The sequence below is a fragment of the Taudactylus pleione genome, unplaced genomic scaffold (assembly GCF_031769625.1).
Source record: "Taudactylus pleione unplaced genomic scaffold, aTauple2 ptg000381l, whole genome shotgun sequence".
Lineage (NCBI taxonomy): Eukaryota > Metazoa > Chordata > Amphibia > Anura > Myobatrachidae > Taudactylus > Taudactylus pleione.
Window position 1 is genome coordinate 10,165,558 of NW_028284782.1, and position 25,435 is coordinate 10,190,992.

Below are 25,435 nucleotides of genomic sequence, written 5' to 3' on the forward strand. Positions count from 1 at the left end.
CTGTGGATAGGCAGGGTATAAGGAAGCAGGAGAGCAATGCGTCAGGTGCAGCCATCTCCAGGGGCCCTTCTACCTGCTCACCCAGCCTGTCCTAGCGCCGCTGGTTACACTGCTCTCGCTGATAGACAGCAGCAGGCAGCCCAGGTGGAGGTGCTGTACATTCTCCTCAAATTGGGGATCATGTCACTTTTCCACCAATATTCCTCTTTTTGGTAACGTGTCAGATGACACACACCTAACTGGAAACAAACTTTAAAGAGTCCGGGAAACATTCAGCTGGAAAGGATGTACTTAGCTGCTTATTTTATATACCCAATAATAACAATCTGAATTTTTATCGTATTCATTTTCACCATTGTTGACATAGCGTTTTTTACTATTTTAACCTAAACCTAAGCTATGTGGTCATTCTGACTTTCGACTACATTTTTGTATGTTGACATGTCGACATTCAGGATATGTTGACAATCAAACCAGATACCATATTTTCTGATATCCATCTCTCTCTAGCTGTACGATTCACAAGCAGGGGGGTTGTCTCACGCCCACACCTTGCCCATCACATTCTGTTTCTTCTGCTGTGATTTGTTTTATGAATATTTTTTTAAACCCACATCCTCTGTGTAGAGACAGTTTTGTGGATCTCACAAATAATTTTGATACTCTGTCAAGACATGGTAAAAATTACTCAGTCCACTCCGGAGTCCCAGAAATAGTCCAGTGTGTGTAACATTTAGATACTTTTTCCTGGAGTCTATAGACTTTTTCTGTGACTCTTTGATTAAGTTTGGTATATACGTATCAACACGTGGACATTTGTAATCTCAACATGTTTAGTCTTGACATCATAAAATGAAAGTTATGGTAAGAACTTACCTTTGTTAACTTTCTTCGAAGTCCACAGGGAGACCTTGGGGTGTAGGTGATGGGAACCAATCCGGGCACCACACAGTTAAAAGCTTTAGCTCCCTGGATGCACTGGGTCCAGTCTCCCTATACCCCGCCCCTGAGCCAGAGGCACCTCAGTTGGGAGTAAGCCAAAGGCCGGAGGAGGATAAGAGAGAAGGAAGACTGGTACACTCAAGAAACACTCTCACAGAAAAGGAGACAGGAAACCGGTGACCAGCAAAGTCGCCCATATGAAGTCAGGACGGATGCCCTGTGGACCCTATGGACTTCGAAGAAAGTAAGTTAACAAAGGTAAGTTCTTACCATAACTCATTTTCTACTTCAGGGTTCATAGGCTCCACAGGGAGACCTTGGGGATGTCCCAAAGCAGTCCTTTTAAGGGTGGGGACGCTCCTGTGCTCAGAGGAGAATCCGGCACCCAAAGGAAGCATCCTGAGAGGGGAAGGTATCAAATGCATAGAACCTTAGAAAGGTCTGGACAGAAGACCACGTGGCCACCTTACAAGCTGAATAGCTGAGGCGCCATGGCGAGCTGTCCATGAGTGACCCACAGACCAAGTAGAATGAGCCTTAACAGAAGGCAGAACAGGCAGGCCTGCCTGCATGTAAGCTTCTGAGATAATCATACGAAGCCATCTAGCCAATGTTTGCTTATTGGCTGGCCATCCCTTGTGAAATCCATAGAGCATAAACATAAGCCTGATTTCCGAAGAGAACTGGTACAGTCCACATAAAGCTTGAAGGCGTGGACCACATCAAAGAAGCCTTTCCTGCAGAGAGGTCTGGAGACAGAAAGGGCAGTAATATAATTTCCTGATTAATATGGAAACTAGAAACAACCTTGGGAAGGAACTCGGGGCGAGTACGAAGCACCGCCCTGTCCTGGTGAAATATCAGAAAAGGAGGAAGACAGGAGAGCGCTCCCAAGTCTGACACCATTCTGGCAGATGGAATGGATGGAAAAAAGAGTTCCGAAGAACTGGAGGAAGCAGGGAGACAGGAGGTAATAGGTACGCAAACCGGAAGGTCCATTTTAATGACAGAGCATCCACCAGGCTTGCTTCGGCATCTCTTGTTCTGGACCCATACACTGGTAACTTGTGATTGTGTTGGGAGGCCATGAGGTACACCTCTGGGAGACCCCATTTGTCCACTTGGAGTTAGAACACCTCTTGGTGAAGAGACCATTCCCCTGGATGCACGTTGTGATGGCTGAGGAAGTCTGCTTCCTAGTTGAGAACTGCCAGAATGAACACTGCCGAAATGGCCGGGAGATGAGATTCTACCCATGTCAGAATGTATGATACTTCTGTCATTGCTGCCTGACTTCGAGTGCCTCCTTGATGGTTGATGTATGCCACTGTGGTGGCGTTGTCGGACTGAACCTGTAGTCTTTCCATGAAGAATGTGCTTTGCCATCATGAGGGCCCTGTACACAGCCTGAAGTTCCAATATGTTGATGGGCAGGGATGTCTCTACCGTTGTCCACTGGCCCTGAAAGGAGTGTGGACCGGTCACTGTGCCCCATCCCCGGAGACTGGCATTCATTGTTAGGAGTATCCAGTCCGGCATCCAAAAGGGATGACCCTTGTTAGATGAGATGTCTGTAGCCACCAAGCGAGGGACAGACGCACCTCCGGAGAGCATACCATTGTTTGAGCTCTGATCTGGTGGGGTAATCTGTACCACCTGGAGAGTATCAGCCCCTGCAGGGGCCTGGAATGGAACTGAGCATATTCCACTATGTCGAATGAGAACACCATTGATCCCAGAATCTACATTATCGAGTGGACTGACACCCGGTGACTGCGGAGGCATCTGCGTACTCGCAGCTGCAGTGTGGAGTTTTTTTTCTGGAGTTAGTCTCTGTGCTGATGAGAGTCCAGAAGGGCTCCCAAATTAACCATCCTCTGTGATGGAATTAGGGAGGACTTTGATTTACCACCCATGTGCTTGTAGACAAGCAACTGTCAGTTGCAGGTGGTAGTGAAGAACTTCTGGAGAACTCGCCAACAAGAGGAGGTCGTCCAGATATGGCAGGAGCTGGATACCCTGACTTTCCAGGTGGGATGCCATGAGAGCCATAATTTTGGTAAATACCCTTGGAGCCGTGGATAGGCCAAAGGACAGCGCCTGAAACTAGAAGTGTTGTTGCTGTATAGCAAACCGCAGATAACGCTGGGGAGAAGGCGTTATGGGAACATGAAGGTATGCATCCTTAATGTCCAGCGATACCATGTAATCCCCAGATTCCATAGCCAGTATGATGGATCGTAAGGTTTCCATCCTGAACCTGGGCACCATGTGGGACTTGTTCAGAGCTTTGAGATTGAGGATAGGCCGATGAGACCCAATTGATTTCTGAACCAGAAAGAGTAGAATAGTAACCAGTCCCTCGTTGAGATAGTGGAACTGGTACAATTACCCCTGCTTGCAGCAATGACTGTATGGCTTTCTGGATCTGCAAGGCCTTGGTTTTGTCTAAAGGAGGGCCGGTGCAAAAAAACTGGTGGGGAGGACTTCGGAGGAATGAGAAGGCGTACCCGAGTTACCGCTTCTCTTACCCAAGCATCCTTAGTGGTTTGACACCAGTACTGGGCGAACTGAAGAAGTTGGTCTCCCACTCTGGGGTCCCCCAGAGGGAGATCCGCCCCATCAGGCTGCGGGTTTATCCTCCTGTTTGGAGGCCGGGAGTTGTGTGTTCAAGGCCTCTTTCTTAGGCTTGGCAGTTTTCTTGGCAGCGGACTGCCAGGAAAGGACTGCCCTTTGGCTTATCCTTGAGGACTAAAGGAGGAGCTACGAGCCTTTGCAGGAGCAGATGCTGAAGGCAGAAGTGCAGAATTTGATTTGGCTAACGTGTCAACAATCTTGTCCATGTCTGGACCAAACAAAATCTCCCCATTATACGGTAAGGCCTCCAGGTCTTTCTTAGAATCGGCATCTGCGCTACAATAGCAAAACCACAGGTAATGGCGAGCAGATGCAACCGAGACCCTGGATGTCAGTAGACTAGCATACAGAGCGGCCTCACCAATATATGCAGTCGTGTCCCGAATATGGACGATCAGTGACACCTGATCCCCTGGAACTTCCGAGGAGTCCTCAAGTGTATCGGCCCAACTCTCTATAGCCTTAGCTACCCAGGAGATAGCCATGGACGGGAGGGAAACAGCTCCTGAAAGAGAGTAAATAGACCTCATGCAAGTTTCCAACTTCCTATCCTTAGGATCCTTTAAGGAAGAAATGGAAGGCATAGGTAATGTTGCACTCTTTGTTAGCCGTGTAACGTGTGAATCCACGCAGGGGGGGGTTCCCACCTTTTACAATGAGCCTCTGGAAACAGGTAACAGGAGGTCAAACGTTTCTGAGGTTGATACCTCTTACCAGGCGATTGCCAGGCATCAGCCATGTGATCCACCAGCTGATCTGACAGAGGGAATACTGCCAAAGTCACCTTCTGTTTAAACAGCGCATGTTTGGATTTAAGGACTGGCTCGTCATCCTCAATAACCAATGCGGATCTGACCGCACGCAGCAAGGCAAAAATATTAATCCTTGACTTAGGCTCCGCCTCTTGCTGAGGGGAGTCGGGGTTAGGGGCATCAACCACCTCTCTGTCATCAGAACACATCTCAAACTCTGATAACTGTGTGGATTGAGATGACAACATAGGACTCTTAGCTGGTTTAACAGGCTTCTCACTCTGTAACATGGTCTGAAGCGCAGTAGAGGTTGCTTCCAGACTCTGTACTGAGAGAAGACATCCACCCATGGTGGAGGGCCCTGTAGCGATCCCACTGTGGGCATGACCGCCTGCTGAGGTACAGGAGGGGTCTGCATATTCAGTGGTAGTCCCTGCGAGTAAGGGATGGGATGCTGTAGTACCCCCATAGGAGGAATAACAGCCGACACCGCCAGGCGGTCTACAAATGGAGGCCAGCATCTGAGAGAAAACCACCCAAGGGGGCTCCTGTACTGATGTCAGGGGGTTCGAGGAACATGGCGGGTTATAACACCTCATACATAGTCCATCCTGAACCACATCCTCCTCACTGAAAACTGCTATACATAATCTGCAAGATTGCGACAAAAGTATAGGAATGTGTCCATTACCCTTGTCAGACATGTCTGCGGGGTAAATGACGCACAATAGCACACTGTGTACAAAGCAACTGCAAGTAAGTATAGATACTAACAGGGAGCAATACACTGGTCCTGTCTTATGCTTATGCAAGCTGCAGGAACCTGTTGCCAAAATATGGCACAGTGCAGCACACAACAGTATGTGACAGACCTAAGAAATATTGAATTATATATATATATATCTGTGGTCAGGTATGAGCTACCCTCAGCAACACCTGTATTTAGGGCAGAATGAGAGAATGAGTATAGAGATAGCGCTAGCACAAGTCACATACAATGCAGGAAAGACGCTGCAAAGTGGCACTATACAACTACACAGACGCAGTGTCTGGTAGGACATAGCGCTACATATGCTGACCCTGGGAGAGGTAAGCAGGGGGACCGTACCAAGCGCTGTCCTGGGAGAACTGCAACTGCACACTTAGAAAATGGCCGCCGGAGAACTCAGAGGGAGCGTGTCCGGAGAGCAGCTCAGGGAAGCCAGACCGCAGTGGAAAGGCGAGGTGAGGAGCCGCTTAAACAGGGAAGTTGTCTCACCTGGCCGGTTATTAACCCCTGGGACACTGGTTTCCCGCAACCAATATGTCCCTGGTGGTCAAGTCGGAGCGGGATGGCCGGTGCCTGCGTCCACACCCAGCACTTCCAGACCGGAGGTATCGACTGCCATTATACGCAGGTCACCGTGAGCGGCGACCCGCCTTACCTGTCCCCTGATGTCCGGGTGCAGTCTGGGTCCTCTCTGAGGGCCCTGGCTAGCGCTGACCCCCGGAAAGGCCACCAAGATCCCCAGATCAGTACTGGTTTCGCTGCACCAGAGGGGTGGCGGAGCGGCAGCACAGATGTCCCATGGACAGTCAGCTGCAGTGCACTCTAGTCACTTGTAGAAGTAACTAAATAAAATAAAGAAAAAAAGCTTTTGGGGCTGATGAACAGCCCCCCTGCAAAATGGTGAAACTAAGGTGCCTCGGGGACGGGGTATAGGGAGAGTGCACCCAGTGCATCCTGCGAGCAAAGCTTTAACTGCATGGTGCCCGGATTGGTTCCCATCATCTACACCAAAGTCTCCCTGTGGAGCCTATGGACCCTGAAGAAAAGTCGATATGAAAATGTCAACACTAGGGTTAGGTTTAAGAGGTTAGTGGTAGGGGGACCTTAAATACAAATTGTTGACATTCTGACCATGTCAACATTTCATCAGTGTTGACGTTAGGACCATGTCAATATAGTTATGACTTTGTTAACAAAACTTCTCACATGTGCTTCCCCTACACTTTTTCTTTTATTATTGTATTAACCATCCATTAAGTGATAGCACCATATTTTTTTACATCCACTCTGATTGTATTGCTCCTTCTGATCGTAGAACCTGGGATTTTAGTAGGCTGCTCATCAATATTCAGAAGCACCAGGAAGTGTACTGCTATTTCTTATACAATAATTGTTGAGATGTTACACCTTGGTGATTTTCCTGTAGATACTTTATTGCTGATGACACCACATTGATTAACATCTCAGATGGAATATTGACTTTGTGATCACCAGTGTTAACAGATAAACAAATTTTTATATATACTCTATATATATTTATATATATATTTATAACTATATATATCTATATATTTATATCAGCCATAACATTAAAACCACTGACAGGTGAAGTGAATAAAATTGATTATCTTGTTGCAATGGCACTTGTCAAGGGGCGATATATTAGGCAGCAAGTGAACAGTCAGTTTTTGTAGTTGATGTGTTCAAAGCAGGAAAAATTGGCAAGCGTAAGTATCTGAATGACTTTCACAAGGGCCAAACTGTAATGGCTAGATGAGTGGCTCAGAGCATCTCCAAAACGTCAGGTCTTGTGGGGTGTTCCCAGTTTACAGTGGTTAGTACCTACCAAAACTGGTCCAAGGAAGGACAACTGGTCAATCTGCAACGGATCATGGGTGCTTGAGGCTCATTGATGCACGAGGGAAGGGAAGGCTAGCCTATCTGGTCCAATCCCACAGAAGAGCTACTGTTTCACAAATTGCTTGAAAAGTTATTGTTGGCTAAGTTAGAAAGTTGTCAGAAAACATAGTGCATCACCACTTGCTACGCATGTGGCTGCGTAGCCTTAGACTGGTCAGACTGCAAATGCTGACCCGTGTCCACAGCCAAAAAGCACCTACAATGGGCAAGTGAGCATGAGAAATGGAAGGTGGCCTGGTCTGATGAATCATGTTTTGTTTTTTTAAACAGTACATCATGCATATGGCCAGGTGCAGGTGCATCATTTACCTGGGGAATAGATGGCACCAGGATGCACTATAGGAAGAAGGCAAGCCTTACAGGTGACGGTGATGATCTGGCAATGTTCTGCAGGGAAACCTTGGGTCCTGGCATTCATGTGAATGTTACTTTGACATGTACCACCTACCTAAACATTGTTGCAGACCAAGTACACCCCTTCATGGCAATGGCCTTTCAGCAGGATAATGTGCCCTACCACACTACAAAAATAGTTCAGGAATGGTTTGAGGAACATGAGACAGAGTTCAAGGTGTTGACTGGGTTCCAAATTTTCCAGATCTCAATCCGATCGAGCATCTGGGGGATGTGCTGGAAAAACAAGTCTGAGCCATGGAGGCCCCACCTTGCAACATACAGGATTTAAAAGGATCTGCTGCTAACATCTTGGTGGTAGATACCACAGGACACCTTCAGAGGTCTTGTGGAGGCTGTGCCTCAATGGCCCAGAGCTGTTTTGGTGGCATGAGAGTAACTACACAATATTTAGCAGGTGGTTTTAATGTTATGGCTGATCGGTGTATGTGCATAACTTGATTCTTTTATTAAAGCTTGTTGAAAAAAGGAGGATAGGACATAGTGTAGTACATTTTTTGGACATATATTTGCGGATAGTCTTTGGGATAGGTATTAGGAAAGCCACCTGAATTTTTTTATTTTATATTGGTACAAGGCCAATTCACATATTTGTGAGCACACTTTATCATTCACTGGATGGTTTCAGAATATATTGTACCTGAGGTACATTTAGACTTTTTTTTTTTTTTTAAATTATCCGTTTAGTTGCTGTCTGGAGCTCCAAAGTGTGCTTTGAAAAAGCAATCTGCCACTATGATGTTGGAAGTGCACTGTAAAGTTTTCTTACTAGATTTTAACACAAACACAGTTCATAATTTGGACTTCAATAGTAATTATAATATAAATATAATCCTTGTGTAGAAAGAAGGAACCAGCAACATGGAAGCTTTATATCAAATTTAATTAAACCATCAGCTCGTTTGGCCTCCTATGCTGATATTCAGATCTACATCTTCCCTGATCTCTTACCCATTTCTATCTTGCATCTCCTGCTGTCTATCTGCCATTTTCTTTTCAATGCCCCAGTGATTTTTTAAACTTAACATGTTTAAGACAGGGCTTATAGTCTTTTCACCCTCCCGAGTCCTGTTATCTCTTCTCACTACCTGTTGACATCACCCCCATGTTACACGTCCACGGCCTAGGAGTTTTCGTTGACTCTGCCTTCTACCACTGATGCCACTGCCACCTTTTTCAATATCTTCAGGATTAGACCTTTTCTCAGCCTGAAGCATTGAAGACTTCATCCACTCACTTGTCATCCTTTGACTGGACTAGTGCAAACTCTATCTGGTCTTCTTTACTCCCACCTCTCTCCATTCCCATCCATCCTCAACATCACTCCTCAGCTCATTTTTCTCTAAGCGTTCTGTATCTGCCTTACCCTAGAGTCCAAATCACCCGCATAGCCCACACACAGTCCTCTCCCTCCTATAACTCTAACCTCATCACATCTCTGCCAATGACCACCACCTTTCTTCCCAACCGTTTACCTCCTCCCACTCCTACCTCCAGGATTTCTCCCATTTTGCTCTCCACCACAGGAACTCACTCCCTCTGCTCAGCAGACTCTTCTCCCGTCAAATCTTTAAATGGGCTTTCGAAACCCATTTCTTTATCAAAACTTACCAGCACTGCCCCCTAACCCACCCTTTTATCCCTGGCCACTGACTCACTCTTATGTGTCACACATCTGGCAGCCCCTCCCTTTGTAAATTGTCACTAGCAGGGCACTCTCCCTCATGTTATCTTCCTTTCCCTGCCAATGCCATCATGCAATCGGTGGCTTTGAATCAGTCTACCAACTAGGCAACAGGTATCCGTATTTCTGGTTTCTAAACAAGGATATTTTTTTCAAACAAGTGGGTGCTACTTGTATGTATAGTTCATCATTCTCATTTTAATCATAATTTTTTTTGCTACCAATTGGGACAATGTCACATATACTAATACCAGTATTTAATGGAAGGCACCACAAAACTACAGTTGCACAGCAAGTATAATGACTCTAGAGCAGGGGTGTGCAATAAGTGGCCCTCCAGCTGTTGTTGATCTACACATCCCAGCATGCCTTGCAAGTTTTAGCATGAACAAAAGGGCGTGCTGGGATTTGTAGTACTAAAATAGCTGGGAGGCTGCTTATTGCCCACTCCTACTCTAGAGGTATAGGGTAAGCTAGTGGGACTTGGGTGGCATTTGGGATGGTAGCTAGTAGTATCCAAATAGAGTAGCAGCAGTTGGGTAGGACAGACTATAGTGAAGACGTGTATTTTTATAGAATACTTGAATGAATTAAGTTTAAGGTAGAGTTTAGCTACATGGGGTAGGAAATCCAATAAGTGGGAGTAGCATGAGAGAAGTTTTGGACATGATAAATTAGAAAGGGAATGAGGCAGAGTATCTCCTGATGAGGTCAGAGATTTATATATGGAAGGTGTTAGGCTGGCTATACACTTAACAATAATTGTTCAGATCAGCCGATAAAATTACTATTGTCCAGTGTAATACTGAAAATGGCTGAACAAAATCAAACCTGTCCCATCCTCCGTCCATCATTTAGATGACTTCGGCACTGAATGGAGATCACCTTGATACATCTTACAGTCTATGGAGACAGTCGCTCCTCCCCTCATCAGTATCGTGCAGTCTATGGCCAACTTTAGTGAGGAGTTGAAGGTGAGTAGTCTCTTGAGTAATGGCAGTCTTAGAGGAGTGCAAGCTTTATTTCAGAACGTCATGCACTTGTACATATTGCTTAAGTAGTTTGGAAGCACAAGAACATGGGACAAATACAGTTAGGCTGCAATTTGCTAGATAGAAAAGTGTTGTGTACTACCTTAACTAAGTTTAATTTGTATCCGTTCCAGAAGAAAGCACTCATCTGCCTCTGTGTTGAATCCGCAATCAGAATATGTTCACTTGTGCTGGTAAAAGTCTGTCATCTGCACCAATCCTCAGACACCCACTATTGATATGGCGGTGACAAACAAATATGTCTGTGCAGGTCTAAGTCTGTTTACATTACATGAAAATACACTTCTTGCACTGATCCTGTTAGACTGTACGTCCTGCCTCCATATCCACTCGTAGGCAGGTGTGTAAGATGCACACAAATCCACATGCATGTGTGGCCAATTTTCTGGATATTTGCAAACTGGCCTAATGGCTGGTACACACTAGACGATGTCGTCCGATGCAGTCGGCAACATAGTCTAGTGTGTACACAATGTCTCTGACTATGCAGGCTCCTTCACATAGTCGACATCACCAGCCAGACCTGCATGCAGGTCCGACAGGCGTCATCAACGAGGGCCATGCTGCCACATGCACACGGTTGCCATTTTATTAGGTACTAATACAGAGTTATTTAATGAAAATAACTGGCCGGCCAATTATGTGACAACAAATCAAAGCATTACAGCATGCACAAATGTACAAGAGGTTCAGTTGTTCAGAATGAGGAAGAAATGTAATCTAGTGACTGGCTGTAGAATCATTGTAGGATTCAGAGAGGGTGACTTAATTAATTTACAGTACTGATTGCCTGGGATTTTTTAGAGCAGCAGGACAAGACTGGTTCAACTTCAAACTGACAGTAATTCACATATTCTAACGTTGTTTAAGAGTGGTATGCAGAAAAGGATAAAACCTTGAAATGGATGAGATACTACAATAACGGCTACTCTTGTCACCTAAGAACAGGAAACTGAAGCTACAGTGGGCACATGCTCAGTAAAACTGGACAGTTGAAGATTGGAGAAATGTTGCCTGCTCTACTACGACGATATTTATTTGTGATGTGACATGCAGGGCCAAGATCTACAGCCATCGATCTATTGTGCCTTGTGTCAACGGTTCAGGCTGATGCTGGTAGTGTAATAGTGTGAGGAATGTTTTCCTGGCACATATAAAGGTTGCCTAATATCAATTGGGCAGCGTATTAATGCCACAACCAACCTTGGAGTATTATGCATACCTTTTTAGCTGCAATCTTGCAACAGGATAACACACCATGTCACAAGACAACCATCAACTCAGATTGGTTCCACGAACATGACAATGAGTTCAGTATGCTCCAATGATCTCAATAGTCACCAGATTTGGGATATGATGGAATGGGAGGTTTGCAGCATAAAAATGCAGCTACTGTGTAATGTAATGTTAACATGAACCAGAATCTCCATAGATCCAGCACCTTGTTGAATCCATGCCTCAAAGAATTCAGGCTGTTTTGAGTAATAAGGAGGATCCTAATCAGTATTAGGGAAGTGTACAAAATAAAGTGGCCACTGAGTGGCATATCTAATTGAGTGTGGGTTTTTGGCCTCAAAATATTACAAAGATCTTGCAAACAGTTTTGGATTACCGTGGGTATGCATGCTCCTGATACTCGCAGTATCCAATTTAAAAAATTGGTTGCGGAGTCTTTTGCAGGCAAAATACCACTTAGGGGGAAAAAAAAAAAAAAAAAAGATGGAGCCACAGAACACAGGGCACTTACTGATGTGGTCCGGCCACTCCTGGGTCTCTCATCCTCGCAGTCAGCTCCCCTCCTGCCAGTCAAGTTGCGGAGGAGGAAACTTATGTCAGATTTAGTTCCTGGCTGGGGTAGTGTAGGGGTGCAGGGTTAATTACAGTAGTGTAGGTAGGTGTGCGCGGGGAGGGGGTGCAGGGTGCACAGCTGTAGTGTGTGCGGGGAGGGAGTGCAGGGTGTTACCGGCAGTAGTGTAATGTAATGTGTGCGAGGAAGGGGTGCAGGTTTAAAAGTAGTACCTGTTTTGTGCCCAGTGGTCCGTGGAAGCTATCTGCACCGCTGGAGAAGACAGAAGGACGACAGTGCGGCTGAAGGTAATTAAGGATTAATTAAGCTAATTGGAAACTTAATTGCTTAATTAGTGGATGGTATCCAAAAGGGGTTCAGAGCAGGTGCCGACAATTTTTCCTTAAAATATGGTTTTTAGGGAAAATTGGAACTGCTCTAGAGGCGCTCAAAATAAAATAAAAACGTGTTGAATAGTGAATACCAAAGATCTCACACCTGCGGGAAAACCCTGCAGGTGGGATATTTTTGACAAACTTTACCTTAATTGGAAATGCCCCTGAGTATCGTTACATATAATTCTGTGTTTAGAACATGTAGATCATATACTGGTTGCATTCAGGCCTTTGACAAGCAAAAGTGTATTTTTCCACATTGGGAATACATGTGGGTTCCAATGTACAGATCCAAGTGTTTGACACTTAAGGTGCCTATCCACTAGAAGACAGGCAATAGACTGCACGATTACGACATTGTAATCGTGCAGTCGTTTGTCAGTCTGTGATGTGCCTACACTAAACGAGCAGTCGTTCAGTATAGGCACAATCAATCATCTGCAAACATGCTGAACCTGACGTTATCGTCAGGTTGACCAGCATGTTTGCACGATGATAGATGTCTAAAAGGCCAATTTTTCGAACAATATCGTTCAATCGCTCATTTTAATAGTCTAGTGGATAGGCACCTTTAGAGGAGCAATATCATCATATGGGAACATAACTTATGTATAAAACATTTACTAAAGTCCAGAGTACTAAACAGAGTCAAAAGGAAAGATGTTCACTTTTATTTTAACAGTTGAAATGCAGTTTATTTGACCAACAATTCGAAAGTGACAATTCCCTCATTGAGTTCCACTCAAAGGTACAGTTTGGATCATATGTTTGGCACATCTATGTTACTTCTGTCCGTCCATTTGCTTATCCCACGGCTGGCAACAAAGAGGCTCAGTTTATGTCCCGGTGTTACTTTTCAATAAGAGAGACTGATTTATAAGCAGACCAGATGCAAGGTACAAGTCCTTAAATGGGGAGTTCAACATAAATTCCTTGTGCCTCACAATGGATTTGCACTGCTAATACTGATGCTGGATAAAAAAATTATGAATAATACAGTCCTTGATATAGCAATTCATTGATCTTCAATGTATAATGCAGACTGAAAGTCAGCTCTTTACATAGACTTTGCTGAATGCATATGAGCTAATTTTATTAATTAAGCTACATACACACAACGATTTTTTTAATGATTATTGTTAAACGATATCTTTTAACGATAATAGTTTGAAAAAATCGTTCACATTCTGAGTCAAACGATGAACGATTACCGTTCATGCGCGTTCATGTTTTTGTAGTTCAGTCAGACTTGTCAACTCAGCGATTTTCATTAAGGGAATATGCAAAAATCGTTTGTAGTTAAAAAAAAAATCGTTCATTACACTTTAAAAAAATCTGACAGATAATCGTTGGTAACAAAATCGTTGTGTGTGTATGCAGCTTAAGTATCTGATATACTGTAAACAACTAAAATAGAACATATTTTCAAGCGAACATATTGCATCAGGCATTCAGATTTTACATTTCAAACAGAGAAATGTTAGATATCTTAGGCTAATGATACAGCATGAAAAAATATTTACAGATTCAGGAGGGAGGAAAAGGAACCAGAATAATAATTACATTTGTTACCAAATTTTAACATTTTACTTTGAATTTACATTTTGATTGCAGTATCTATTCATATTATCCCTATAACAGGGCAGCAACTGTAAGAAAACTTGGACAAACATAAATACACCACCCAACCTTATTAAAGTGTGTGGTCCACTTTAGTCACCTGCATTGTAACAATCTGTTGTACAAACAAATATTAAAAAAATGATCCAACTTATGTAGAGATGAGCGGTCCAGTTCTGGGTTGGATCTTCCCGCAAAGTTCGAATATCAGAACGAGGCAACATATGTTCGTGAAAGATGACATTTTGTCTCGTTCTGAAATCCAAACTTGGCATGAAGATCTGAGCCAAAACCGGACCACTCACCATTTAATTTAAACCCCTAATTAGCAAACCCTGGACAGCTTGAGGAAGGAAGGCATTATGGGGAAAAATAGTGCAGACAGGGCACAGTGTGAACAATCTAGGTACACGAAGTATTGAAGCCAGGTTTAATGTGTATTTAACAACTGAAAAGTCAAATATAAAAAGACATTTGTGCAAATTGCAAATGCCCAACTGTAACACAGAGCAAACAAGTGATGTATGCTTTGTCTACTAATAAAAGCCAATATCTGATCAGCTGGTGTCGGCTAGCACATTTAAGAAATACACAAATAATGAAAATAATAAGCTAGAGAATTCCACTACTCAAGTCAATACGATCCCATTCACAATGTCAAAGTCCTTTCAACATGGCCTTATTCCATAGGTGACAGTAGATACCACCCCTCCCTTTTTCACACTAAAAAGTAACAAACAGAAACCAATGGACTCGGATCAGTGAAGAGGCAGCCTGCTGTCATGTCAGTGTATCCAGAAGAGGAAGTAGTAGCAAGGTGATTGACACTCTCCACAGACAATGAAACTATATTGCTGGCCACACACTAATATAAACAGCAATACTGGTTATTTGTCCTGACATCACACTTCTGTCATCTAAAAATGACCCCAATACCAAATAATACTCTGATTGAAATTGATCATAATCAGACATGATAAATGCTGCTATAAGATATCAGAAATGCACTCTACTGGCTTAGGGGTACAAACCTCTTCAAAAAGTACAGTTTTCATGCAATGGAAAAGATCCTAGAGCTGGGACTCCTTGCCGAACAGTCAGATTTGCAACCAAATTGGATTCGGAGGATTGTACGGTATGTGGCCAGCATTATTCAAGAAGGCTAAGGATAGGAGTTTCTTAGTAATACAATAGCAGCCAATATATTTTAATGGGTTATATTCAATTTACAATCATGTTAGTAAAATATTTATATATAACAAAAAAATTTACCATTTTTAAATGTTTGCATACATCTAGTTTATGAAATATAAACCTATTATAATTACCTTTTCAAAACAAGAACAAGAGTAGATGGCTAGATTTGCACAGTATTATACATTCAGTTTAGTGGTTCAAATATCGCTTCTGGGGTAATTATTGCTTTTTTTTAGAAAAACAAAAAAGACCTAATACCCATTGCAAACCCAATTTCAGAACTAAAAGGGATGACTGCACAACTGGAAACAAGAATAAGAAACAAAGATGGCATAATTGACACTTTAAATATAGCAGAGGCCTATAGTGGACTTAAAAGTGCACAAAACACATCTGTTAAAGAGAATATGTTAATGCACAAAACATAGGATGGAATTAAAGAAATGTATACTGAAATCTTTGTTATATTCATGTTATGATTTGTCATTTTGGACAATCATGATCATTGGTGTAGTGGAAAGATTCAGGCCCAAAATTTATTTTCCAGCCAAGATGGCTTCCTTAAGGTCACAGTTGGCAATAATATATCTTTCAGCTCATATGGCACCATGGCTGATTACTTCTAATACAGTCATGGGCAATATATAAAACATAGCTTTTTTAATTTTAAATCGGAGAACAGATTTATATGACTGAATTTAGGACAAACATTGTAGGAGTAGGTATTTGTCGGACACGTGATTTTCTCTTGTGCCGTGTGTGAATTGCACCGCCAGAAAGCTGTCTGGATGTGACTTCAGAAAAAAATTAAACAACCAAAATTGTGAGTTGATATTTTAACTGAACATACTAGAGGCAAATATAGAGCAGTATATCTCAGAAAGCGACAACGACTGATGTCGTAAGCTAGATGCAGGCACCTGACGCTGCATTACTGACCATACAGTACAAGTTAAGTGGCTACTTGAAATACAACAGGGCTTTTTAAACTACAAAATGACCTATCAATAGTACAGCAGCATTTCTTCTACTTTACTAGAGCATTTTTAAAAACCCAAAAACGCACAAATAGCCAACATACACTATGCCAATATAGGACAGCTCCAGGATGCCAGTAAACACATGAACATACCGTTTCCTACCAACTACAATATGACTAAGGGAAGATTTAGAAATGTTTGACAAAGAACAGTTTACTTAAAATTATTAAACCTTTCTAGCAATATAATAATTATTTCTCAGGGTACAGTCAATAAACAATACAAAATAGACAGGGGCTATAAACAAAGAAAATAAACTTTTTTTTATTTAACCAAATTAGTGTCTTTTCATCTCTAAATACTGAAAACAGTTAGCTATACATCAGTATCCGTATAAATCCACAACGTAAAGGACAGTGAATACCAACAATGATTTTACAGTGCCATTATTAGACTGCTTGCTTTAGCAGAGGAAGCTTGGTTCAGTTAACGTCTACACAATGAAAGAATTCAATTCTTGGCATCACCTGTACACATCATACCCTATGCCTTCTAAGTAATGGGAAGGAGACAAATTAAAGACAGACACCAAATTTACCCAGCTAATGAGGCAGTGGTCTGTCATGTACTCCACAACACGTCAATATCAAATCTTCAAGTTCTCTAGGTAAATTCTCAAAATCATTTACAGGACGGTAGAGGTCTGCTTCCCGCTCACACACAGGTCTGCTCTCTCTCTTCCCCTCCATAAACCATCTGATTATGGCTTTACAAAGAAAACAAAAACAGACTGTTGGCCACAGCTGATGAGAGACCAGCAGCACAAAGCAAAGTCATTTAAATACCAGAGTGAAATGGTTCATACAATCAAATGATGCCTACATGTACATTTAAAATTGATACAGAATCATTGGCAACATTGTAACAGCTATATTACATTCTGTAAACAGAATTATAACACTTGCAGGTCTGAAAAAGGCAATATTTACATGGTTTTTGGTTAAATAATCCATTTCAGCCTGCAATATATATCGCATTTTGAGGTCTTGACACATCACATCTCTCTCTAACTAATCAAAGAATGTCTAGTTTATATAGATAGATCTGTGCAGCTATACATGAACCTCATCCTTTATAACAGGTTAGGGCAATTTGTGACTCTCCAGATGTGCTGAACTTTGAGTCCCTGCAGCATGCCAAGCCTGCACAGGGCCTAGAGAACAGGCGCTTGCTTGCCCTGCTTTAGAAGAGAAGTGTATAACTGTGTGTGGTTTGCAGAAGTGTAAAAATGGAAATGGATTGAACAATTCGTTATAATAGTGGAAAATAGGTACAATAAGGCAACAAGCTAGTTAAAGCAGCACTGACGTACATCCCTAACTGCAACTATATACATGTATGTGTATAGAACATTAATTCCAGGTGTGTGAGGTGCTGTGAGCGTTATGAGAGCGGCTTGACACTTTTGCACTGCACAGGCTAAAATGAAGTGCAATACAGAAAGCTTCCCTTAACATAAAAAATAAGTGTGCAAATCTCGTTTTTTTTCCTTTTCCTACACAATAAAAAATACTGGAACTATTAGGATACCATACTGCTATACAAGACAGCCTTTTGTGTTTTTAAAACACAATAGTAGTATACCTTTTCTTTCCAAAACCATCTAAAAAAGGCACGAAGGGTAGGAATGACAGGTAACAAAACAACATGAAATGAAGAGGGGCGTTTTCTTTTCAGTCCGGTCGAAAGATGGGATACTTTGGTAAGAATTCTATAAGTATGACCTGTAACAAAAGAATGCAACTGCTGTCAACAAATCTGCTTACAAAGATTCTATTTCAAAGTTAGTGAAAACCGTGTATTAATAGGAACTTGCTGTTTTTAGTTAGCATAATATAATAATAAAACAAATAGAAACACTTCACAATGGAGAATCCGCATAGCGTATAGAGCAAAGGAAAAGGACAAGTGATGCGATTTCATTTTATGCCAAAGTCACTTGCAGTAGTAAGAGATTTCAAAGTATAAAGCTCCAAAGCAGAGGTTTCTGATAGGAGCGCTCTGTATATTCCAATGTGCTCAGTGACAGCGCTACACTGAGTGCAATATAAGCTCTGGTATGCTCTCTGTAACTGTAGGGAAGCTATTGGTTGAGAGAATGCACTGGAAATGTTGCTGCGGTAGTTAGCAGTAAGGTCACAACCATTTTCATTATGGGGCTATCCAGTTAAGAGTTTTTTTCACAAGAAAAATGTCCCGTTTTCATCCGAAAACACACAGGGTCCAAGAAAACCTGGGCTTTCGCGATCGCGGCAACGAAAATGGGGCCGATTGCGGAATTTTGTTTCGCCAAGTTAAACCATCATCGATAAGTGACGGCTATTGGGGCTAATTGGATAGCCCCTGTCGGATCAATTAGCCATTGGAAATAAGATACCGGCCATTGTCTTCTGGTAGAGATGTGAGAAGTTTATGAAGGGAATTCAATTAGAGGCAAAAAGCCATATTCGCCTTTTTTTTTTTGCGTAAAATTTGCCTAAAATTTTTTTTTGCCAAATTCAATTCCAGGACAATTTCGCCTATGTGGAAACAATTCTCCAAAAATGATTCTCCAGTCAATAGCTGGTGAAAAGAAATGCAAAATCTTTATTTTGGGGTCCAAACGTGGGGAAACAACTCAGACCCCTTGGGACAGCCCCCAAAGGACAAATCTACAAAAAAACAAACAAAAAACAAACAAACCAGAAACAAAAACCTAAGAACACCCCAAAAAAGACGTCATTTTTGGGGTGAAAATTTAAAAAGTGGGGGGATAAACATTAAAAGTATCGAAAGAGACTTCTTGGGGGTCCCCAAGTATGTGTCAGGTGTTTTTGGGATTGCAGGTGCACGCAGCAGGTGGATGTTTCACGCTTTTTAAAAGTTCACTTTAGGAGACATAAAAATATGCTAGCACCCATTTTCAAGCACCCCAAATTTGACAGGACTACTTATTTTCATAACATACAGCTTTATGCCATTCTTCACCACTTTTACCTAGACGCTAATAGCAAGCAATTTGCACAACTTAAGTACGCAAAATAGTTTTATTAGGGCTATTAGTACACATCTATATTGATTCCCTATGTTAATGTATCTTTTTCTGGGGCACAGACTGATTTCCCCAATTCTTTCAGTACTTTTCGCTTGTTCCGCATTTGCCTATTTCCGTTTTCGCCTGTTTTGCAATTGAATTAGGTGAAAAGCGGGGACGAGCTCGGAATAAATTTGCCTCTGAAACAGGCGAATGAAGCGAACAATTGGACAGGCGAAAACTTCACCTCTAATTGAATATGGCTCGATATGAGAACTACAAAGTGTACTTGAAATGCATAATATAAAATACAGACAGTAATACTCACATATTCCATCAAATTGTTTGATTCACATTTCCTTCTGCTTAATTTCCAGTGCAAGCCAAGCTGGGGAAAAAAACATTATGGTTGCAATGTTAATGAAAAACCACTGAATACATCCTTTCATGTACATTTACCTATGAACCTCTTACCTTGTGATACAATCTGTTGTTCTCCCAGTCCAAAAGTTTGTGAATTGATCTTCTGGTCTAGCAGAATATAAGATTCAACATTGGAAATTAGCCTGGATTTTTCTGCTCCTGCTGTTATACATAGGTGATTGCTAAAGACAGCATACATCATATGAAGCACTGACATAGAGCTCTCCAATGATGCATACAGTTGGTTGAAAGGCCGGAGAAAGTACATTTATACCAACACATTCTTTGCAAGACAAACAATACAATAGTTGTCCTTTGCCCAGTGTAGCTGAAATCCATTTGTATTACTTGAGTTGTAAAATAAAAGTAAATCCTGTATATATTTCAATAGAGAGAATCTTGTTTTTGGGTCATTTTATTAACTAAGTCAGATTGCTGCAGGACAGATAGAAAGAGAAATAAAAAGTTAAGTTTCCATATTCACTGGGTATTTGTAAAACCTATTCACTGATATGCCACCAAAGTAGCTATACTGTATATACACATTGTTTCAAAGAGACATTCAGAGCTCTATATTAAACGATTTCACTTCTTTACCCTTAGCAGTACTGCAGAGACCCACTGCCAACCACTACACTCTACGGGTCCCTGATGATTGGGCAGAATTCCCAATAGCCACATAGGCTTCATAAGCAAATCCTTTGTCAGCCATGTTTCTTGCCACAGAATCTTGCAGCCAATGTTCAAAATCTTAGTACAATATTTACACCTTCAGAGTCCTAGCGATAGAACTACAGTACTGATGTTGGGATATTGCATGATGGAGGGATTGCAGCAGCAACTGTATATCATGGACCCTGCTAGCGCAGAATAAAGACCTTCTATACTTCACATAAATAATGAGAGATGGTAAGAACTTACCTTTGTTATCTCTATTTCTATGAAGTCCATAGGGTTCCACAGGATACCTTGGGGTATAGGTGTGACGTCAGTCATCGGGCACCATAGAGTTAAGCTTTCAGCCTCCCAGGATGCACTAGGGTCCCCCCTCCTATACCCCGCCCCCGAGCCAAGGCATCTCAGTTTTGTACCAAGCCATAGGCCGGAGGAGGAGAAGGAAGAGAGAGAAAGAAGATCTGGATACACACAAGAATCACATTCTCACCAGGGGAAACGGAAAAACCGGTGACCAGAGCAAAGCCCATCTGCAGCATAGGTGCGACAGGGCGGGAGTCCTGTGGAACCCTATGGACTTCGTAGAAATAGAGATAACAAATGTAAGTTCTTACCATATCTCATATTTTCTACTTAAGGGTTCACAGGGTATCCACAGGATACCTTGGGGATGTCCCAAAGCAGTATCCTTTAAGGGTGGGGACGCTCCTGTGCTGAAAGGAAAATCCGCCGCCCGAAGGAAGCATCCTGAGAGGCGAAGGTGTCAAACTTGTAATACCTCACGAAGGTATGGACAGAGGACCACGTAGCAGCCTTGCAGATCTGGACTGCAGAGGCACCACGTCGAGCTGCCCACGAAGGACCCACAGACCTAGTGGAATGAGCCTTCAGAGAAGGAGGAACCGGCAGACCTTCATGAAGATAAGCTTCAGAAATAGCCATACGGATCCAGGCTGCCAAAGTTTGCTTTGAAGCAGGCCAACCCTTTTTACGGAAGCCATAGAGAACAAACAAGGCGTCCGACTTCCTAAACGAAGAAGTGCGGTCAACATAAGTCCTTAAGGCCCGCACAACATCCAAAGTGGCCGCACTCACTGAAAGGCCAGGTGAGTTAAAGGCCAGAAAAACTATTTCCTCGTTAACATGAAACTGGGAAACAACTTTGGGAAGAAATTCAGGCCGAGTGCGGAGCACTGCCCTGTTCCCATGAAAAATCAAGAAAGGGGGTCTACAAGAAAGAGCCCCTAAATCAGAAACACATCTGGCCAAAGCTATGGCCAGAAGGAAAACAGTCTTAGCTGTTAGCCATTTAAGATCCACTGAGCCCAGTGGTTCAAACGGCGGTCCCTGGAGAGCCCTCAGGACCACAGCCAAATCCCAAGGCGCCACAGGTGGAACAAAGGGTGGCTGAATGCGGAGAACACCTTGCATAAAGGTGCGCACATCCGGGATTGTAGCAATCCTACGGTGAAACCAGACAGAAAGGGCCGAAACCTGTACCTTCAAAGAAGCAAGGCGAAGCCCATGATCTAGTCCCGCTTGTAGGAAGGCGAGTATCCGAGACAGACGAAACTCCCGCGGTGCATAACCTCTCGGGCAACACCACTGGAAGAACGTATGCCACACGCGATGATATATCCTCGCGGAAGACGGTTTCCGAGCTCGTAACATGGTACGCACTACAGAGCTGGAAAACCCCCTGGACCTTAACATGGCTGTCTCAACAGCTACGCCGTCAAAGACAGCAGAGTCAGGTCCGGGTGAAGACAAGGACCCTGAGACAGAAGGTCCGGTCGTAGCGGCAACCGCAGAGGACTGTCCACGGACAGACCCAGAAGGTCTGAGAACCAGTGTCGTCTGGGCCACGCGGGAGCTATCAACAGGAGCGTCCCTCCTTCCTGTTTGAATTTCCGGATTACTCGTGGAAGAAGTGAAACCGGAGGAAACAGGTAAGCGAACCGGAACATCCACCGGACGGACAGAGCATCCACCCGAGACGCCTTTTCGTCTCTTGTGCGAGACCCATACACCGGCAACTTGTTGTTGTGCCGGGACGCCATGAGGTCAATCTCTGGAAGACCCCACTTGTCCACCAGAAGTTGAAAAACGTCCGGGTGCAGGGACCATTCCCCTGGATGAACGTCCTGGCGACTGAGAAAGTCCGCCTCCCAATTTAGCACTCCCGGGATGAAGACAGCTGATATGGCCGGAAGATTGCGCTCCGCCCATATCAGGATCCGAGACACCTCTACGAGAGCCGCCCGACTTTGGGTTCCTCCTTGCCGGTTTATGTAGGCCACGGTGGTAGCGTTGTCCGACTGGACCTGCACTGGGCGACACTGGAGAACCCGATGTGCCTGCTGGAGGGCATTGAAGACCGCTCAGAGTTCCAAGATATTGATTGGAAGCTTCGCTTCTGTCGGAGTCCACCTGCCCTGGAACAAGTGTGGACCCGAAACTGCTCCCCAGCCCCGAAGACTGGCGTCCGTTGTCAACAGGACCCAATTTGGTACCCAGAACGGACGTCCCTTGTTGAGATGGGTCGTCTGCAACCACCAGGCAAGTGACAGGCGAACCTCCAGGGTGAGCACTATTGTCTGGGATTTTAGAGACTGAGGCAGCCCGTTCCACTTGGACAGGATCAGATGCTGCAGAGATCTGGAGTGAAACTGGGCATATTCCACCATGTCGAACACCGACACCATGGAGCCCAGTAACCTCATCGCCGATTGGAGAGACACCCGGCGACTGTGCAGACAACTGCGCACCCTCGACTGTAAAGCAGAGATCTTTTCCCCCGTCACAAAGATTCTTTGCTGTCCCGAGTCCAATAAGGCTCCGAGGTGCAGAATCCGCCGAGACGGGATTAGAGTGGACTTCTGCCAGTTTATTAACCAGCCGTGCCGTTGCAGTAGCGCAATGGTCAGGTCCAAGTGGCGCAGAAGGAGGTCCGGAGATCCTGCCACTAATAAAAGGTCGTCCAAGTACGGCAACATGCGGACTCCCTGCAGCCGCAGAGAAGCCGCCATGACCGCCATCACCTTGTTGAACACACGCGGTGCTGTCGCCAGGCCAAAAGGCAACGCCCAAAACTGAAAGTGGTCGCTGCGGATTGCAAACCTGAGGAACTGTTGATGGCGCAAAAGAATAGGGACATGCAGGTAAGCGTCCTGTATGTCCAATGACACCATGTAGTCCCCAGGTTCCAGCGCCAGAATGATGGACCGTAGGGTCTCCATCCGAAACTTCGGCACCCGCAAAGACTTGTTGAGAGCTTTGAGGTTGAGAATCGGACGATACGACCCATTGGGTTTCTGCACCAAAAAAAGATTGGTATAGAAACCCTGGCCCCTCTGGGAGAATGGAACAGGCACTATAACTCCAGCCTGGAGCATAGTGTGCAAGACCTTCCGCAGCTCCGTGGCCTTGTTCCGGTCTGATGGTAGACCCGTGGTGAAAAATCGAGCCGGGGGTCTGTGCCGGAAAGAGAGGGCATACCCGTGGGAGACCACCTCGAGAACCCAAGTGTGTCGTGGTGACCGACCAACACCGGGCGAACTGCAGCAGGCGGCCTCCCACTTTGGGATCCCCTAAAGGGAGGCCCGGACCGTCAGGCCGCAGGCTTGTCATCTGGCTTAGGGGCCGGACGTCTGGTACTCCATGCCTGCTTCCGGGGCTTGGCCGATTTCTTGGGACCAGCCTGTCAGGGAAAAGACTGTGGTTTGGACCTGCCCTGGGCCCTATAAGACCGAAAGGGTGATGGTCCTGAACCAGAAGAGACAGCGGCCGACGGGAGACATGCCGATTTGGCTGCCGCCAGTGTGGCTACAATCTTGTCCAGATCTGGACCGAAGAGAACTTCTCCGTTAAAGGGCAACGCCTCCAAACCCTTTTTGGAATCAGCGTCCGCCTTCCAGGATCGCAACCACAAGGTGCGACGAGCAGCCACCGCTGCTGAAGAAATTCGAGACACCAGGGTACTAATGTCTAAGGCCGCCTCGTTGATATAAGTGGCCGAATCACGGAGATTACCAATCAACTCCGCCTGCTCAGCCGGAATCGAAGGACGCCTCCAACTAATCCGCCCAGCGCTCCATAGCTCTGGCAACCCAGCAAATGGCCATAGCCGGCCGCGCTGCCCCCCCCCCCCCCGCAAGGGAATAAGCGGACATCAGGCAGATCTCCACCTTGCGGTCCGTAGCATCTTTAAGGAAGGACATGGATGGCATTGGTAATGTGGGTCTACGGACAAGACGTGTCACATGAGAATCCACCTGTGGAGGGGATTCCCACTTAGCAAAATAATTATCCGCGAACAGATAAGCCACCGCCAGACGCCTCTGCGGCTGGTATCGCTTGCCAGGCTGTTTCCACGCCTCCTCTAAATGGTCCACCAACTGACCCGAAAGAGGAAAGACTGTGGCGTCACCCTTCTCATCCTTAAAAAAGGCATACTTGGATTTAGCCGCTGGGGGAACTTCGTCCTCAATCACCAAGGCTGTGCGGACTGCCCGAATAAGTCCAGGAATATACACCTTGGACCTAGCGTCTGCGTCCTTAGTATGGAGAGGTTCCTGATCGCAAGGATCCAGAATCTCCCCATCATCAGACGTCCCTTCGTCATCCTCATAAGGAGCCGACAGACGCCACCGGCCGTTTATGTGGCCGCATCACAGACTCCCCTTGCAACACATCCGACAAGTACTGTACAGAACTAGTCAGGGAGTTAACCCACGCCGGCTCCTGAGAAACCGAGAGAGGGGAAATAGGGAGACTGCGGGGTACCACCAATTGTCTTGGGAAACCCTGCATGGGTGACGACACCACTGATTGCTGGGACAAACCCATCTGCGTAAACGCGGGCTGCGGAGCTAACTGGCCCACTAAGGTTGTAAGCGCCTGAGCGAAACAAGCCCAGGGCGGCTCCTGTACCGGTGCTGAAACCGTAATAGGCCGCGCCATTGACAAACACTGCCGGCAGAGGCCCTCCGCGCTACCCTCCCCCTCCGCTAAAAATACTTTACACGTAGTACACTGTAGCCGGAGAGGAATGTCACTTCCAGACATGATGGTAGAAAGTATGTGACCCTTCTCACCAATTGTTTTAAAAAGGCGA

The 25,435-nt window shown here is 44.5% G+C and overlaps 1 protein-coding gene across 1 annotated transcript in view; it reads right to left on the reverse strand.

The window, feature by feature from the left end:
* Positions 1–13,022: 13,022 nt before the first annotated feature.
* The window catches only part of LOC148507867 (cysteine-rich hydrophobic domain-containing protein 2-like), a 46,058-nt gene continuing 33,645 nt past the window's right edge, over positions 13,023–25,435 (reverse strand). The window contains exons 4-6 of the mRNA XM_088445570.1: positions 19,696–19,752; positions 19,550–19,609; positions 13,023–17,932 (exon numbers count right to left, since the gene is read on the reverse strand). Of these exons, the coding sequence (XP_088301696.1) occupies positions 17,882–17,932; positions 19,550–19,609; positions 19,696–19,752 (168 nt within the window). The 3' untranslated portion in view covers positions 13,023–17,881. The remainder of the gene's footprint in view (positions 17,933–19,549; positions 19,610–19,695; positions 19,753–25,435) is intronic.